General features: G+C 41.4%; 1 protein-coding gene across 3 annotated transcripts in view; it reads left to right on the forward strand.

The window, feature by feature from the left end:
* LOC145344127 (IQ motif and SEC7 domain-containing protein 3-like) overlaps positions 1 to 19,439 on the forward strand; it is a 436,903-nt gene that overhangs the window by 375,424 nt on the left and 42,040 nt on the right. For all 3 annotated transcript variants that reach the window (XM_080190991.1, XM_080190994.1, XM_080190992.1), the window contains exon 12: positions 119 to 211. In XM_080190991.1, coding sequence (XP_080047117.1) covers positions 119 to 211 — 93 coding nt within the window. The remainder of the gene's footprint in view (positions 1 to 118; positions 212 to 19,439) is intronic.

Consider the following 19,439-nt stretch of genomic DNA (forward strand, 5'->3'; position numbering starts at 1 on the left):
GAGACTTTGGACATCAAGTGAAAGGTAGAAAAAAATGAAAAATTGCAAGTTGATTTTTTTTGAACACTGTAAGCAAAATGGTTATAAATTTATATCAAATTCATCATTCTTTTTCAAGGGGAGCTGGAAAAACAACAGGGAACAAAAACCCCTTCCACAAAGAATAATGGAGCTCAACTTGACATCCGAACCAAACAAGGATCTCCATCAGGTCAGACTGCTTTCTTTTATATCCAAGTGACACACAGTCTGCTATAGTGATCGGCTCATTGGAGAGGCCTTTGAATTAGAATAGCGGGTTTGTGCTAAAGCTGCAGGGTGGTGATCTGAGAATGCAAAATGTATTTGACCTTTTTAAAAAAATTGCAGCTGCCTGAAGTAGCAATGAGATAAATGGACATTAATTTCATGGTGCAGCCTTGCAGACATGCTTGTCTGTTGGTGAAAGTGGAAGCTGCCAGGGCCACGGGATTTAAAGAGTTAGTATGGATAGTAAACCATGCCCAAATTCTATTGACTAGCTCTTGTATTTGGCTAAAGCAGAATGTTGATTATTTGTCTCCACATGTTTTGGCTTAGATCCATTCATATTATGTGAAAAGGGATGCGCCTGTTCATCGCATAATCTCTCACTAATTTTTCCCTTATTTTTCATTCTTTTTCTTCTCATTTTTCTTGATCTACATGCCTCTGTATCTCTCAGCATTTTCCTTCTACTTTGTTCAGTGTTTCACCCCTTCTCTGTTCTGCATTTCTTTCTATTTAAATTTGTATTTACACATGCGCATGCATTCTCAAACACAGGCACAATTGTTCTTTATTACAGAGCTGTGGCACGATGAAGTGTTCACATAATTTTTTGAACTATGTGATTGAATGTCAAGATGTGCCAAATACACAATACAATGTCTCCAAGGCATGTGATTTTCCAACACTTCCCACTGTCTTCCTGCCTGGTGGGATATCAGCTGGGATAGGATTTAACTGACCATGCGTCATAACAACATGTATGGAGAAATAACTCCCCAGCACAATCGCCTGCCAGAAATCTGCTGGCAGTTAATATCCAGACCTTAATGTTTGTAGCATATTGATATAGTTATCTTCTTAGAGATTTGTACATTAAAATATACACAATATAGGGGTCATTTTTCATAATTGGCTAATTGGATATCAAGGACAAAATGTTCCCACACCATTGGAAATATATTCATGGATAGGTAAGTGAGGTGGGGATGTCTTTGAAAAGATCATTGGGTTGGGAATCCTTCCCCCTTGCAGTTTTCCCTCGGGCGAGTTGTGAATTGAGCCGTGGATCCTCATGGGTCTGGCAGGAAACATAGAAACTAGAAGCAGGAGTAGGCCATTCAGCCCTTCAAGCCTCCTCTGTCATTCATTTTGATCATGGCTGACCATTGAATTTAGTATCTTGATCCCCCTTCCTCCAATGTCCTTTGATCCCTTTAGCACCAAGAGCTATATCTAATTTCTTCATGAAATCAAACAACATTTTGACCTCAACTACATTCTGTGGCAGTGAATTCCACACATTCACCAACCCCTGGGTGAAGAAATTTTTCCTTACCTCAGTTCTAAAAGATTTACCCCTTATCCTCAAACTACGTCCATTGTTTCTGGACTCCCCATCATTGGGAACATTCTTTCTGAATCTTCCCTGTCTAACCCAGTTAGAATTTTATAAATTTCTATGAGGTCCCCTCTCACTTTTGTATATGATCCTAATCAACTTAGTCTCTCCTCATTTGACAGACCTGCCATCCCAGGAATCAGCCTGGTAAACCTTCATTGCATTCCCTCTATAGCAAGGACATCTTTCCTCAGATAAACTCACCAAAATTGCACACAATATTCCAACTGTGATCTCACTAATGCCCTGTACAATTGCAGCAATACATCCCTATCTCTATATTCAAATCCTCTTGTTATGAAGGCCAACATACCATTTGCTTTCTTTACTGCCTGCTGTACCTGTGCGCTTACTTTCAGCGACTGACGCACGAGGACTCCAAGGTTTTCTTGAGTATCCACCTCTCTTAATTTACACCCATTCAAGTAATGATCTGTCCTCCTATTATTGCTACCAAAGTGGATAACTGCACATTTATCCATGTTATACTGCATCTGCCATGCAGATGCCCACACGCTCAGCCTGCCAAAATCATGCTGAAGTATCTCTGCGTCCTCCTCACAGCTCACCTTCCCAACCAACTTTGTACAATCTGCAAATTTAGAGATAATACAGTCAGTTCCCTCTTCCAAATCATGAATGTATAATGTGAACAGTTGGGGTCCTAGCACAGATCCCTGTAAAACCCCACTAGTCATTGACTACCAATCAGAAAAAGACCCGTTTATGCTAATCCTTTGCTTCCTATCTACTAACCAGCTTTCTAACCATCTCAAGACATTATCTGCAATCCCATGTGCTTTAACTTTACATAGTAGTCTGTTATGTCAGATCTTATTAAAAGTCTTTTGAAAGTTTTAAATACACTATATCCACTGGTTCTCCTCACTCAGCTCTACTCAAAAAATTCCAATAGATTCATCAAGCATGATTTCCCTTTTGTAAATCCATGCTGACTTTGTCTGATAATACCACTGCTTTCCAAATTCTGAGTTACAAAATACTTGATAATAGACTGTAGCAACTTCCCCAGTACTGACATTAGGCTCACTGGTCTATAGTTCCCTGTTTTCTCTCTAGTTCCCTTTTTGAATAGCAGGCTTACATTAGCTACCCTCCAATCTGTAGTAACTATTACAGTGTCCAAAGAATTTTGGAAAATAACCACCAATTTACAACAATGGATCTGTTATTTCCAGGGCTGCTTCCTTAATTATTCTGGGATGAAGATTATCAGGACCTGGAGGTTTACCCATCTTCAATCCCATTAATTTCCCCAAAACCATTTCTCTACCAATGCTGATTTCCTTCAGCTCCTCACCAAAACATGTTTCTCTCAGCACTTCTGGTACATTATTCATGCCTTCCTTTGTGAAACCATGTTGTGGAGTTGCTGGCATTGAACTGGGGTAGGCACAGTCAGTAATCTCACAACACCAGATTAAAGTCCAATAGGTTTATTTGGTCACACGAGCTTTCAGAGCTCTGCTCCTTCATCAGGTGCGCCTGATGAAGGGGCAATGCTCCGAAAGCTTGTGCTACTAAATAAACCTGTTGGACTTTAACTGGTTATTTTGAGATTACTTACATTGTGAAACCAATTGTGGTCATTTACAAAGTAACTAAAAGCCCTTTTATGCATGGATTCCCTCTTTACTAACAGTGCACAATTTACATTCTGTCTCTGCAACTCACCAGGTTATAGCGGGCACTGCAAAATGGGAAATAATTGTTGAATGAAACTGACATGGGTGAAACTGACAAACTTGTGGTCATCCACAGTGAAAGGCTTGAACTGGTAGGAGCCTAAGCTCACTGATTTCATTGGGAACAGCAATTTTGTGCAACTTACCACAAGTACCTTGGATACTTCTAAGGGTTATCTCACCTTATTGCCTCTGAGAGATCCCTGTGACCTGACGTCAACACATTCTGAAATTAGTTGGACCTCTGAGGAGATTGTTCATCTTGCTCCAACTCAGCAGTATAGCAACAGAGCAGCAACTGCGGAGCACAAGCATCTGCTTTCTTCACAGTCACATGCAGCTGGACAGAATAGAGGGACTGGCCACAGGGCTGTACTTCAAAGGAAGAGGTACCCTCTGCACAGGGGCTAAAGGCCAAGGGTCAGCTTTAGTCAGGTGAGGGAAGAGATTGTAGAGCCTCTGGAGATGATCTTTGCGTCGTTGATGGAGACGGGAGAGGTTTCGGAGGATTGGAGGATTGCGTATGTGCTTCCCATTTTCAAGAAAGGGAACAGGAATGGCCCAGGAAATTACTGACCAGTGAATCTGACCTCAGTGTTTGGTAAATTGATGGAGAGGATACTGAGCGACAGGATTTATGAACATTTAGAGAAGTTTAGTATGATCAAAAGTAGTCAGCATGGCTTTGTCAAGGGCAGGTCGTGCCTTACGAGCCTAGTTGAGTTCTTTGAAAATGTGACTAAACACATTGACGAAGGAAGAGCAGTGGATGTGATTTATATGGACTTCAGCAAGCCGTTTGATAAGGTTCCCCATGCAAGGCTTCTTGAAAAAGTGAGAGAGCATGGGATCCAAGGGGCTGTTGCCTTGTGGATCCAGAACTGGCTTGCCTGCAGAAGGCAGAGAGTGGTTGTGGATGGGGTCTTTTTCCGCATGGAGGTCAGTCACCAGTAGAGTGCCCCAGGGATCTGTTCTGGGATCCTTGCTGTTTGTCATTTTCATAAATGACCTGGATGAGGCAGTGGTGGGATGGGTTGGTAAGTTTGCCAATGACACGAAGGTTGGTGGTGTTGTGGATAGTCTGGAGGGATGTCAGAAGTTGCAGCGAGACATAGATAGGACTGGGTGGAGAAATGGCAAATGGACTTCAACGCGTATAAATGTGTAGTGGTCCATTTTGGCAGATCCAATGGGACGAAGGAGTATAATATCAAGGGTAGGAGTCTTAGCAGTGTAGAGGATCAGAAGGACCTTGGTGTCCAGGTCCATAGGACTCTTAAATCGGCGTTGCAGGTAGAGGGTGTGGTCAAGTACATATGGTGTACTAGCCTTCATCAATCAAGGGATTGAATTTAGGAGTCGGGAGATAATGCTGCAACTTTATAAGACCCTTGTCAGACCCCACTTGGAATACTGTATGCAGTTCTGGTCGCCTCACTACAGGAAGGATGTGGAGGCTATTGGAAGGGCGCAGAGGAGATTTACAAGGATGTTGCCTGGATTGGATGGCATGCCTTATGAGGATAGGTTGAGGGAGCTAGGTCTTTTCTCCCTGGAGAGACAAAGGTTGAGAGGTGACCTGATAGAGGTTTATAAGATGTTGAGAGGTATAGATAGGGAGGATTCTCAGAGGCTATTTCCCAGGGCTGAAATGGTTGCTACGAGAGGACACAGGTTTAAAGTGCTGGGGAGTAGGTACAGAGGAGATGTCAGGAGTACGTTTTTCACTCAGAGGGTGGTGAGTGAGTGGAATTGGTTGCTGTCGGTGGTGGTGGAGGTGAACTTGCTGGGGTCTTTTAAGAGACTTCTGGATGAGTACATGGGATTTAATGAGATTGAAGGTTGTAGATAGGCCTGGTAGGTTGGGATATGATCAGTGCAATTTGTGGGCGGAAGGGCCTGTTTGTGCTGTACTGTTCTATGTTCTGCTGTATCCTCTGATGGTCCCCATCACTGTCCGCAAATCCACCCACCTTTGTCGTCTGCAAACTTACTAATCAATCCAGTTACATTTTCCTCCGAATCATTTATATATATTACAAACAGCAAAGGTCCCAGCACTGATCCCTGAGGAATGCCACTTGTCACAGCTCTCCACTCAGAAACGCATCATTCCACTGCTACCCTCTGCCTTCTTCGAACAAGCCAGTTTTGTATCACCTTGCCAGCTCACCTCTGATCCCATGTGACTTCACCTTCTGCACCAGTCTGCCATGAGGGACGATGTTAAAGGCCTTACTGAAGTCCATGTAGACAACATCCACTGCTCTACTCTGATCAATCATCTCGTCACTTCCTCTCAAAACTCGTTCAAGTTTGTGAGACATGACTTCCCATTCACAAAACCTTGTTGCCTCTCAACAAGTGAGTTGTTGACAATTTCTTAACCAGATTGAGAAATATGGCCTGCAAGTATGCAAAAGGATATATGTTTCTAGAAAAACACATCCAGATGGTCAGGAGAAATGATGACGGACAAAGGACAATCCAAACTTTGCCTTATTTTCACTCTGCGTTGCACCTCTCAAGGCTGACATGAAATTTGCTGCAGAGCTTCTCCATGGCAGAGAGTACGTGACAACTTTGCCAAGTAAGTTACACCTTCCAAATGGCCATGAGGAAGTAAGGCAACAACTACTCAGTGATGTACAAGTAGAAGGAACTCAACACTTCAGTCCCTTGCCTGAGCTGCTGAGAAGACAAACTGTACAGTTACAGGATCGAAACATGAAAGGCTAAACAAGCTATTGGAAAAACTGAGTCTGCAAACTCTTATAATATCAAGATTGAAACCAGTAAGCAAACAAGAATGAACAAATTGATACATGATCAACAGCTGAGCTGCAAAAGCAGAAAAGATCATCAGCAATATCATTAACATCACTAAACAGCGAGACAACATCAACACCACCATCGAGTGACAACATCAGAAAAAGCAAGCTGATCTCCTACAACACCAGGAGCAACATGCTAAACCTTGTCAAGTGCACCAACACATCACTGAGTGTGATGACTATCTAATCCATGAAATGGAGACACAACATCTTCTCACCCAAGCAAAAAAAGAAAATAAGCTATATAAAAGACTCTTCAGGTGCTTATTTGCTTAGTTTAATTATGAAAGTTAATCGTTAATCGTTGATTTAGACATAATTTGTTATGGACAAGAAAGGGGGTCCATTCAAACTGCACAAATTTTTCCTCTCACCTTCCACCTGTAAACAGAAAGGTATTTTTGTGTGTTTCCTTTTTAATAAGTTGTGGCGTATTTCTCAACCCTCCGGTTTCTGTGTGATCCAGTCCTACTAATAACCCCAGAGCAAACTCAAGTTAGGATGATCTCAGCAGATTAGTTTATTACACGCAGTAATAAACTGAAAAATGGAAGGTTCTCAATGTCCCCCTCTGCATGCAAACAATAAAGAAAAGGATAAGGGAAAATAAGTTTTTACAGTACAGAGACCACTGAAGAAACACATCTTGGTTCACGGGAGGTCCAGAGTCCAAAATCAAAGTTGAATGAAGAATTCCTTCACAGAAGTCGATGGGCTGAAAATTGGTGGTGTAAACTTCACAAGATGAGGTGGACACATTGCAATGAATCAGTTTGTAGGCAATGGTATAGAACTTTCAACAGAGCCAAGGTAGTTAGGCCAGGCATTCAACCTAGCCAGAGCACCTTCTGCATGTACTGCTAATCAGATGTTAAAGCAACTGACAGCTCAGGAAAGCAACAAGTGAGTGTCTTGAGTCATGTGACCTTACTTCCATAATATCTTTGGCAAAGGATGTTTATCCGGTGTCTGAAAATTGGCTTTGTGTTCCAGACCGATAACGTCTCAGTCATTATGAGTTGAAAAAGGAACTATTTGTGTAGGGGCTTGCGTTTGGGAAATCATTGCCTCCATAGACTCCCTGGCTGGAATCTTATGGCCATTCCCACCATGGACTTTTCCCATCCCGCTGCAGTGAATGGGGATTTGGCTAGGCGCTATATTTCCCAACCTCACTGACGCGGGACTGTGGCATGAACGGCCAGTAAGATTGTGCGTTCTGATTCTGCTAGCAGGTCTGGATTATCAAAAACAAATGGCCTTTGCGTAGCTCCCTTTGACATTGGACTCTGCAATTCCCAAGTGATCTGTCTATAGCTCCTCAGAAATAATGAGGTTGAATATTTCTGAAACCGCAAAGTGGCTTCTTTTATTCTGATGACTCAGACAGTGACCAACAGACAGAGGGTCAGCCTTTTTAATAGACTTTGTTTAGCCCACGTGACCAGTTTAAAATTAAGAAATAACAAGGAGGACGTAATTTTAGAAAAACATAGTGTTAGGTTCCATTCTGTCACAACATACAAACAAACAAAATAATAGCAGAAGTAAGCCATTTGGCCTCTCAAGTTTCCTCTAATTCAGTTCATGTTGCTTTCCACATTCCCCATCTACCCCCAAATAATCTTTGATGCCCTTGCCTAACAAGAATCTATCTACCTCTGCCTTAAGAATATTTAGCTACCCCACTTCCACTGCCTCCTGAGGCAGAGAATTCCAAAATTGCACAATCCTCTGACAGAAAAAATATTCCTAGTTTCTCCTATAAGCGCAACCCTTAATTTCAAAACAGTACCCTTTAGTTCTGGATTCACCCACAAGAGGAAATATCTTTTCAAATCCACCTTGTCAACAGCATTCAGGATCTTGTTTTCTTCAATTAAGTCACCCTTCACTCTCCTAAATTCTGGTGGAAACAAGCCCAGCCTGTCCACCTATCATCATAAGCTAACCCACTTATTCCTGGTACCAATCTAGTAAATCTCCTATGAATTACCTTCAACGCATTTACATCCTTCCTTAAATACAGAATCCAAAACTGCATACTGTATTCAAGTTGTAATCTCAAATGTGCCCTGTTTAAGTGAAGCATAACATCCTTATTTTTGTGTCCAATTCCTATTGTAATAAAGGATAACATTCCATTAGCCTTATTGATTACATGTTGCAGCTGCATACTAACTTCTGTGACTCCGACATAAGAATATCTAAATCCCTCTGCACCTCAGCATTCTGTTGCTGTTTTCCAGTTAAGTAATACTCTGCTTTATTATTTTTCCTGTGAAAGTGAACAACTTTACACTTCTCCAAATTACGTGTGGTGACACAACGGCTAGCACTGCTGCCTCATAGCGCCAGGGACCCAGGTTCAGTTCTTGTCTTGGGTCACTGTCTGTGCATAGCCTGGATGTTCTCCCTGTGTTTGCGCAGGTTTCCTCCCACAGTCTGAAAGGTGTACTGGTTGTGTGCATTGACCATGCTAAATTCTCCCTCAGTGTACCTGAACAAGTGCCAGAGTGGAGCGACTAGGGGATTGTCACAGAAACTTGATTGCAGTGTTAATATAAGCCTACTTCTTACACTAACAAATAAACTTTGAATGTTATAATCCATCTGCCAAGTTTTTTCCCCATTAACTCAACCTAACGGTATCCATCTGCAAATTCCATATGTCTTTCTCACAACATAATTTTCTTTGTGTCATCTAAAAAATTAGCTATCATGCCATTGACCCCCTCATCCAAGTCATTGGTGTAAATTGTAAAACATTGAGGCCTGGGCACTGACCCCTGTGGGACTCCACTCACATCCTGACACACCGCATCCTGCCAATCAGGCAAAGGCCCATTCATACATACATTTTGTTCTCTGCCAGCCAGTCAATCTTCAATCCAGGCTAATATGTTATCTAACTGCACTATTAGCTTTTATTTTTGCAATAACTTTTGATGTGGCACCTTATCAAACGCTTTCCGGAAATCCAAGTATAATATGTCTACAGGCTCCCCTCTACCCACAGCACATGTTACTCCATCAAAGAACTTCAGCAAGTTGTTAAATATGATCTCCATTTCATAAAAGCATGCTGATTCGTCTCAATTTACTTTGAGCTTGTCTAAGTGCTCAGCTATAACCTCTTTAATGATTGATTCTAACCCCATAACAGGTGTCATTCTAACATATAAAAGAAGTTAATGCTTAGAACAGTCATATTGATATTTGGGGGTATTTTTATTTAAAGAAAGAAGGATTATATATTATATTCAAAAGGAGTTGCAAACTATATTGTTATCTACATGTATAGATAAGAATCCAGGAAGCCTCATCGCTCTGTGCTGTTTACTGAGCTAGCAATGTATCATTCCCCAGTACATGATGAGAAGTATGTTCAATGTTCCCAACTGTGTAAATTACTATGATTATTTTGAACTTCTGGGAACCACAGGACATAACCCAGCTGGTCTCCTTCTCCGAGGAGGAAGGGCATCATGATGTGTTGTTGATGTCTACGTTGGGAGACTTGTCTGCTCACGAGAAGCTTGAGCATCGTGACGGCGTCATCCTGGCATGCTTCACCTGAGATGTACTTGCAGCATTGAAATTTTCTCATCACGCTCCCATGTATAAAGACACCCACTTCCATCATAAACCCCCACATCACCCAGCTTCTCCCCCCATTATCAAACTCCTCTCTACAGTGATTCAGCAAGCCAGCCTTACCTCCTTATCACCAATCCATTCACCAGAATGAAACTGACTATGGTCAATGGGGTGTACAAGAAAGCCAAGCCTATGAGAAGGAGGGTTCATGTAAATTCATTCTTTCATTTCAATAAAAAACATGAATGGAACATTAGCGATGCAGAGAGCATCCAAATAATTCATATTGTTCAACTATGTGCTTTCTTTTTGTGCTACTTCCATGTGGTGCTATGCCTGTGACTTCTGTAAGGGAAGAGACAGGCTGCTTGTCACCCTGCTCTGACACATGAGGTGCCTGAGTTAGATGTTCTTTGGGTTTTGGAGTCTCTGAGGACCTGTCATAGACTGTCTCACTTGCCCCTGTGCAGGGCTGGACTCAGGCATCTGGACAAAAACTAGTATGTGCTGGGAGTTGGGAAACCAAGGATAGTTGCTGTGTGAAAAGCCATCCTCCACCCCATCATCCTGTGTCCTGTGGAGGGGCGTGCGGCTGAGGAGAAGGCACCTGGTGTTACTACCGATACTGCACCTGCTGCTCCTGATTCCGGCGACAGTGGTGGTGTTACATCCGCTCTTTATCCTCAGCAGAGATAGAATATGCAGGTGCATAAGGTGCGCCTGTGCCACGATGAAACGTCTGGAAAAATTAGACACTTCGACTAGTTCATGTATCTCAAAGACTTTACCCAGGTGCTCTTGTTTACAAGATGAAGAAAAAGACAAGACTCAGTTCTCAGTTCGGACCAATTTTATTAACAAGTTCAATAAATATTAACTCAGTCACCTTTCCCAAACCATCTTAACTCTGTTGCCAAAAATTCAAATACTACCCATGCCGATGAACTTGACCGAGCTGTGGATCCAATTATTTGAGCTTCTGCCATCTGAGAGTCCTCGTTTATAAAAGTGATTGTCATACACCTTCTTCATTCCATCTTTAAGTTGCCACTAAATCTTAACTGGAGCCTTCTTTGCTTTGGTCTTTGCTGGAGGTGGCCTCCAGATGTCTCCTCTTATCCCCCACTTTGCACCTTTCCAGAAGCTTCTCTGGCTTCCAATCAATTAATTTACTGGGTGGGGGGTTGCAGCACCCAATGAGGTTGCAAATTCCTTGTTTGGAGGACACTAAATGCATCCTAAGTGCCCATTGCCAAGTATGCCTATTCCATGTCGCCTCCTCCAAATAAGATCGTGGCAGGAACTCTAAGCACCAGAGGAAGAATTTCTTCCACTCAGAGGGTGGTGGATCCGAGGAATTCTCTATCTTAGAGGGCAGTGGTGGCTCAGTTATTGTGTATGTTCAAGGGAGAGATCAATAAATGTCTCAATATTCAAGACAACAAGGGATATGGGGATAGTGTGGGAAAATGGGGTAAAAGGTTAGCCATGATCTAGTTGAATGACAGAATAGGCTCAAAGGGCTGAATGGCCTACTCATGTTTCCCATGAAACTGTGGCCTCTTTACAATAATAAGAGATTTACCACTCTCTTCTCATGCAGGATAAATTGTTGTTCCTTTGGCTATTGATATTCTTGTGAACTGTACTGATCAGTGCAATATGAAAAGCTTGGACAGTGTATCTCATTTTTCAGCAATTCCTAAGTTCTATACTAGCAGCAACTGTTAATAAGGGATTTATTAGCCATCAAGCATTTGTGAATTATGCTTTCAGCACCAGAAATTATTTTGAAAATTGGTTTCAAAAATTTCTATTGAATGAATAATCTCTTTGCCATCCCTCCAAACATAAACTTAATGGCATTTCACTTTAAACAAACATCTATTGATATGCAGTTTGACTGCATGAACAAATCTTCAGCACTCAACCAGACTTACAAACACCCAATAAGAATGGATGCTACTGCTTAAGTCAAGGGACCAAATGGGTCAGAATTTACTTCAGTTCAGGAATTTCATATGAACGTTAAAAAAAATCAAAGAAAATTGGTTGAAGCAAAAATAGTCATTAAGGAATGTGCAAGCCTAGGCCTAGAGATACTCTAGGAAGGGTTACCTAGGCAGGATGACAGAGTTTGGTTGTGAAATGCAGAAGCTTCCTTTCCCACATGATGTGGAGTGTTAACTCAACACCATGCATCTTTTGGCCCTAACTAGTTCTTCAGCCAAAAGTCACCCTGATTAGCAGGCTTGGCCTTCAGTCAGATAAAACATACGAAACCAGAGGCTGCTAGCCTCATTAACATTTAAAATGCCATCCTGCCTCCTGGGAGCAGGTTGCCTACTAACTTCTTGCTCAGCTCCATAAAATCCAAAGGTTGGCAAGTTGGACATGCTTTTGCCAAATTTAATCCCGCACCTGATGTTCAATCCTAACTACTCATCCATATTAATTATAAAGGGAACAGGAATAGGCCAATCAGCCCCTTAAGTCTGTTCCACTGCTCAACAAAACCATTGTTGATCAACGCTTTAATGCCACCTTTCTGCACTTCATATCCCTTAATTTTCCTATGTCAAGAAGCTGGTATAAATGAAAATGAAGGAATCTAATAATTGGAAATATGTTGCAGAGTCATAGAGGTTTACAGCATGGAAACAGGCCCTTAGGCCCAACTTGTCCATGTTGCCCCTTTTCTTTTAAACCCTGAAGTTAGTTCCAATTGCCTGCATTTGGCCCATATTCCTCCATACCCATCTTACCCATGTAACTGTCTAAATGCTTTTTAAAAGACAAAATTTTACCCGCTCTACTACTACCTCTGACAGCTTGTTCCAGATACACACCACCCTCTGTGTGAAAAAATTGCCCCTCTGGATCCTTTTGTATCTCTCTCCTTCTCACCTTAAACCTATGCCCTCTAGTTTTAGACACTCTATCTTTGAGAAAATATATTGACTATCTAGTTGATCTGTGTTCCTCGTTATTTTATAGACCTCTATAAGGTCATCGCTCAGCCTTCTACGTTCCAGAGAAAAAGTCTCAGTCTATCCAGCCTCTCCTTATAACTCAAATCATCAACCCCTGGTAACATCCCAGTAAATCTTTTTTGCACTCTTTCTAGTTTAATAACATCCTTTCTATAATAGGGTGACCAGAGCTGTGTACTGTATTCCAAGTGTGGCCATACCAATGTCTTGTACAACTTCAACAAGATGTCCCAACTCCTGTATTCAATATCTGACCAATGAAACCAGGCATGCCGAATGCCTTCTTCACTACTCTGTCCACCTGTGACTCCACTTTCAAGGAACTGTGAACATGTATCCCTATATCTTTTTGTTCTATAACTCTCCCTAACACCCTACCATTAACTGAGTAAGTCCTGTGCTTATTCATTCTATCAAAACGCATCACCTTGCATTTATCCAAGTTAAACTCCATCTGCCATTCATCAGCGCGCTGGCCCAATTGATCAAGATCCCATTGCAAATGTTCTGGTAGGTATAGGATCAAAATCAAGCAAACTATTTTTAAATGGGAATTGTTTAGGAAGATATATTAGTGGAGGTGAAGAACTGAGGTCTTTGACATGCAGATTAGCCTGGCAACACTATAAAGAGATGTTTACCTAAGAGAAGTGGGTGGCAATAAAGCAGAGAATTTCAGGAGTTAAAGCAAAGGCACAATGGGGAAAGGCCACACTATAAGGTTTTTTAACGGAGGCAGACCGAGGGCCCGGGAACTGCAGAATACCCTCGACCTGCGTAACCGTGTGCTAATCTGAGAAATAACGGCTCACAGTAAATTTTGAGGCATGTACATAGTTTTTAAGTTTTGAAGTATAATGAGTGTAATTTGTATGGGATTGTAAAAATGTTTTTATTCTGCAGTGTTTGCAATTTTTAGACATGTAGGTTTGCAATGGTTTAATTGAGACTTTTATGAATAAAGTATATTTTTGGAAACAAAAAAAAAGTAAATGTTCAAAAGAGAAGATGGGGGTGAATTTCACACTTGTACTCTAAAAGGCTGTAAAAAAAAAGTCATTTAGAGGGACTCTAAGACAGATAGTTCAGATAAGAAAAAAAATCAAAAGAGAAAGCAGTTTATCTGTGGGAGAGTTTGTCCTGTACAGAGAGCTAGCCCAAGGTCACAACCACACACAACAGGAGGCTGTCTGTGTTCACTCACAAACTAGCAACTGCCTGGGGAAATTGGGTTTTAACAGCCATTTTGCCTCTATTCTAAATCAAAAGCAATCCATGAGAGATATAGATGCTGACTGTGGTAACTATTGTTGGATTTTGCTTATAGTTTAAAACCTTTTTGGGAAGGTTTAGCTCTAAGGTTAGAAAAGTAGGGGGACTTGGAACTGAGACAATTTAAATGTATTGTGCATGAATGAAGTGTTTTTAGTTCGCTTTCTTGTGAGTTTTAAATATTTACTTCGTTTAATTATTACAACAAGACTAGAACATTCTTCCCTGGTCTTACTTGTTTCATCATTTTTTACCAAGTTGCAAAAAATTAAACAAAACAGCAATTTTAACATGAGGCACATTACTTGGGGAACCTGGAGTGTTAACATAAAGCTTAAATCTCAAGATAACGTCACATGTTCTCTCTCCCTTTCTGAATTGCATAGGGATGATTCCTCTCCCAGCCTGCATAGCTTTTAATGGCATGACACAAGGGCGATAAAAACTGCCTCAATAGCACAGCAATTCTTAAAGAAACTTCAGTAACTGAACACCTCGTCTCTGCCTGAGTAACACTAATGAGATATATTGAAAGAGAGGCCAGGGCAATGGGAGCAATTTCAGAGAAAGCAAATTTGAAAAATGTATTCCGAGTTTCCCTTCTGGGATTTAGAATACTCTAGCATGTAATATCAGCTAGGTTCTTAGGGTGAAATGTTTTAATGCTTTTCTAAGTGTTGTTTCGGGTGGGAAAAGCAGAGAGCAATATTTTTAAACACTTTGAGAAAAATGTTAAGAGACAGGTCCCACAATAAAAAAGTCAAGAGGCAGGTCCTGCAATGTCAGGCTGGTGGAGGAATCTTTGCATGAATTCTGTAAACAGAGTGTGTGCCTTTATATGCTCCGTTTGTGATCAGAACTTCCCACTCACCTGACGAAGGGGGAAAGCCCCAAAAGGTAGCGGTGTTTGCTACCAAATAAACCTGTTGGACTTTAACCTGGTGTAGTGAGACTTCTTACTGTGTGAATCCACCCCACCAGCAACCTCGACTCCTAACAGATCAGGCTGTGTTTTTAAAGGGTGCCACAATCTTAAAAAAAACTTTCATAAAGCAACCTCTCCCACAGACATGGAACATCTCCAGGGAACAACCCCCACTATCCCAGCCCCTATTTCCCCCTCCTCAGCCCTGCTAATATCCAAAAGTCAATTGATCCCTCTATTCAAAGATTAAGCAACCAGAGAATTTGGGATATTGAATTCCAAAGATTCACAACCCTCTGAGAGAAGAAATTTCTTCTTACCTCAGAACTAATTGACAAACACCTTATTCTGTGACCCCTAGTTGGACTCTTCAGCTAGGGTAAGCATTCTTCCACCATCTGATCTGCAAATTCCTTAAGAATTTGATATGTTTCAATGAGCCTGCAACTTATGATATCTACACCTTGTGAAAATTTCAATTGACCCAGACAGCACCTGTGGCCCTGTAAGAAGTTTCATACTTACCTTGCCCTTTTGTGTACAACACACTCCCAAGCCCCACTCTGAAATGGCTGAGTTCTTGTTTTATAATGATGTCTTCATGTCTGGGGTTTCCTCAAGAGGAAATATTTCCTCCATATATATCTTAGAAGATATGTTCCCATATTTTAAACCCAGTATCAAACTGGTGACTCTCTGCTGCACCCATTTCAAGGCTAATATAATTTTCCTGAAGTGCAATGTTCCCAGTTAAATGCAATATTCCAGATGGAATCTAACAAAGGATCTGTCCGACTGAAGTATTGCCACTACAGTTTGTATTCCAATCCCATTTGTCATAAAGGGCAATGTTCTATTAGCTACTTTGATTTAATTTTGCACTTGTGCATTAACTTTCAATGATTTGTGTACTTGACACCTTAATCCTTTTGTTGCTTCACAACTCCTAGACTCTCACCATTAACAAAATACATTAATTTGTCTCTCTCAACTCCAAAATTAATCTCCTCACAATTACTCATATTGAAGTCTATGTCCTTTAACGCTGCCCACTCACTCCACTACATCCAATTCCCATGTAACTTCCTGCACCTAACTATACAACTTATTGTGCTTCCTAACAGCATCAACATAAGGTGGAATATACAAATCTTTCTCCCTTTGTCAGAGTCATTAATTTATATGATAGAAAGTGCTGCCCACCACAGATCCCTGTGCAACACCTTGGGCAGGATTTTCAGGCCATTCTCACCCTGAAATTGAAAAAATCCCACCTTAGGTCAACAGACTTTTTATTGGTCCATGTTCCGCTCGCTACGATTCCGATGGTGGAATAGCATGGGAAAATTCCACTCCTTGTGTCATATCCCACCAATCAAAGCGCACTCCCTCATCCTGTTTGTCTGTTTGTGAGCTCCCAATTTCAGCCCATATTACCCACAATTCCAATTGCTTTTCACCATTGCTAATTATGTTATGCATGGAATCTTATTATACTCTATCTAAAATGCCAATAACCTCTGGTGCTCCCCTATTTGATATGCTAGTGTCCTTTCCATACAAACTCAACTAGATTTGTCAGTGACAACCTGCCCCTCACAAATCCACGTTGAATTTGATTTTTCCAACCAATGTTATGAACACTTACATTATTGCCATTGTCTAAAAGTAATTAACTTCTATCAATCCATAAACAGGTAGTATTAAACCAATGCAATATTTCATCAATGCAGTTAACTGATCTTAAATCAGAAACCCTTTATAGTATTTGAAATAAGACCCTCTGAGTTCTGCTGATGGAGTTTGTGAAATAGTTATTGTTGTATGCATGGGAAGTAGGGTTACATAGTTCTACTGATAAAAGTTTACACTAGTTATAGAATCTGCTTATAGACTGAAGTCACTCATTGTGCTGATAGGCTTTGCTGGTTTGTAGTTTAGTGAAAATATTACATGTTGATGTTATGCTTCAGTTGGTGAGATTTATTGGCTTATGCTACTTCCTTATGTAATTTTGAAGAGCTAAAGACTAAGAGTATTTTTTTATTTGTTAATGGAATGTCAGCATTGCTGAAAGGCCAAAATTTGTTGCTCATCTTTGACTTGATTTGACTTATCATTGTCACATGTATTATCATAAAGTGAAAAATATTGTTTCTTGCATGCTATACAGACAAAACGTACCATTCATAGAGAAGGAAACAAAAGAGCGTGGAATGTAGTATTACAGTCATAGCTAGGGTATAGAGTAACATCAACTTAATGCGAGGTAGGTCCAATCAGAAGTTTGACAGCAGCAGAGAAGAAGCTGTTCTTGAGTCAGTTGGTACATGGCCTCAGACTTTTGTATCTTTTTCCCAAAGGAAGAAGGTGGAAGAGAAAATGCCTGGGGTGTGTGGGGTCCTTAATAACATTGGCTGCTTTGCTGAGGCAATGGAAGGTGTAGACAGAGTCGATGGATGGGAGGCTGGTTTGTGTGATGGATTGGACGACATTCATGACTTTTTGTAGTTCCTTGCAGTTTTGGGTAGAGCAGGAGCCATACCAAGCTGTGATCCAACTTGGGGTGACATGGTAGCACAGTGGTTAGCACTGCTGCTTCACAGCTCCAGGGACCTGGGTTCAATTCCCGGCTTGGGTCACTGTTTGTGTGGAGTTTGCATATTCTCCTCATGTCTGCGTGGGTTTCCTTTGGGTACTCCGGTTTCCTCCCACGGTTAGGTTGATTGGCCATGCTAAAGAAAAGTTGCCCCTTTGTGTCGGAAGATGTGTAGGCTAGAGGGATTAGCAGGTAAATGTGTAGAGATATGGGAGTAGGGCCTGGATGGGATTGTGATCGGTGCAGACTCGATGGGTCAAATGGTCTCTTTCTGCATGGTAGGGAATTCTATGATTCTATGAAAAAGAATGCTTTCTATGGTGCAAATGTAAAAGTTGGTGAGAGTTGTAGCTGACATGCCAAATTTCCTTAGTCTTCTGAAAACGTAGGGGCATTGGTGAGCTTTCTTAACGATAGTGTTGGCATGAGGGAATCAGGACAGGTTGTTGGTGATCTAAACACCTGAAAACTTGAAGCTTTCTACTTTGTCCCCATTGATGTTCTCCTTTACGCTTCCTGAAGTTGATGACAACCTCCTTCATTTTGTTGACATTGAGGGAGAGATTATTGTTGCCGCATCAGTTCACTAGATTCTCTATCTCATTCCTGTACTCTGTCCCATTATTGTTTGAGATCCGATCCGCTGCATTGCTGTCATCAGCAAACTTGAAAATTGAATTGGAGAGGAATTTTGCCGCACAGTCATAGGTGTATAAATAGTATAGTAGGGGGCTGAGAACACAGTCTTGTAGGGCACCGGTGTTGAGGATGATCATGGAGGAGGTGTTGTTGCCTATCATTACTGATTGTGGTCTGTGAGTTAGGAAATTCAGGATCCAGCCACAAGGGGTGGTGCCGAAGCCCAGGCCACGGAGTTTGGAGGTGAGTTTCGTGGGACTAATAGTGTTGAAGGCTGAGCTATAGTCAACAAATAGGAGTCTGACATAGTTGTCCTTGTTATTTAGGTGCTCCAGAGTTGAGTGTAGGCCCAGGGAAATGGAAATCCCTAATTGCCCTTGAGAAGGTGATGGTGAGCTGCCTTCTTTAACTGCTGCGGTCCCTATGGTGTGGATACACACGCAATGCCGTGAGGGAGGGTGTTCCAGGATTTTGACTGTGACATTGAAAGAATGGCCAATTTAGTTTAAAGCCGGGATGTTATGTAGCTTGGAGGAATCTCACAGGTGGTGGGTGTTCCAGTGAGTCTGCTGTCCTTATCCTTCTTGACGTAAAGTTTGCACATTGAGAAGAAGGTGTCAAAAGAGCTTTGGTGAATTGTCGCAGTTCACTTTCTAGATGGGTAGACACAGCTGTCACTGTACATTGGCAGTGAAGGGAATTAACATTTAAGTGGTGGATAGGTTGTTGTTCAAGCAGACTGCTTTGTCCTGGATGGTTTTGAGTTTCTTGAGTGTTGATGGAGCTCCGGTCTTCTAGGAAGGCAGAATCTATTCAATTGCACTTCTGACTTCTAGATGAAGAATGAGCTTAGGAGAATCAGAAGGTGAGACACCCATTGCATGATTTCCAGCCTCTGACCTGCTCTTATAATCACAATATTCACATAGTTTGTTGATTTAAGTTTCTGGTCAATGCTAGGACTCAAGGAGGTTGATGGCAGAGAATTCAGTTATAGAAATGCTTGAATGCCAAGGGAAGAAAGTTAAATTTTGTCTTCGAGCATTTTTGTTACTTGCCTATCCTTGTCTTGCTGCATATGGAGACAGACTGCTGAGGAGCCATAAATGCTGCTGAGCATTGTGCAATCAACAGAAAACTTACAGCTTCAAGGTCATTGACAAAACAACTGAAGATAGTTGGACCTAGGATACAATCTTAAGGAACTCCTACAGCAATGACCG

The sequence above is a fragment of the Carcharhinus amblyrhynchos genome, chromosome 6 (assembly GCF_965287045.1).
Source record: "Carcharhinus amblyrhynchos chromosome 6, sCarAmb.v2.hapA, whole genome shotgun sequence".
NCBI classification, from domain to species: domain Eukaryota; kingdom Metazoa; phylum Chordata; class Chondrichthyes; order Carcharhiniformes; family Carcharhinidae; genus Carcharhinus; species Carcharhinus amblyrhynchos.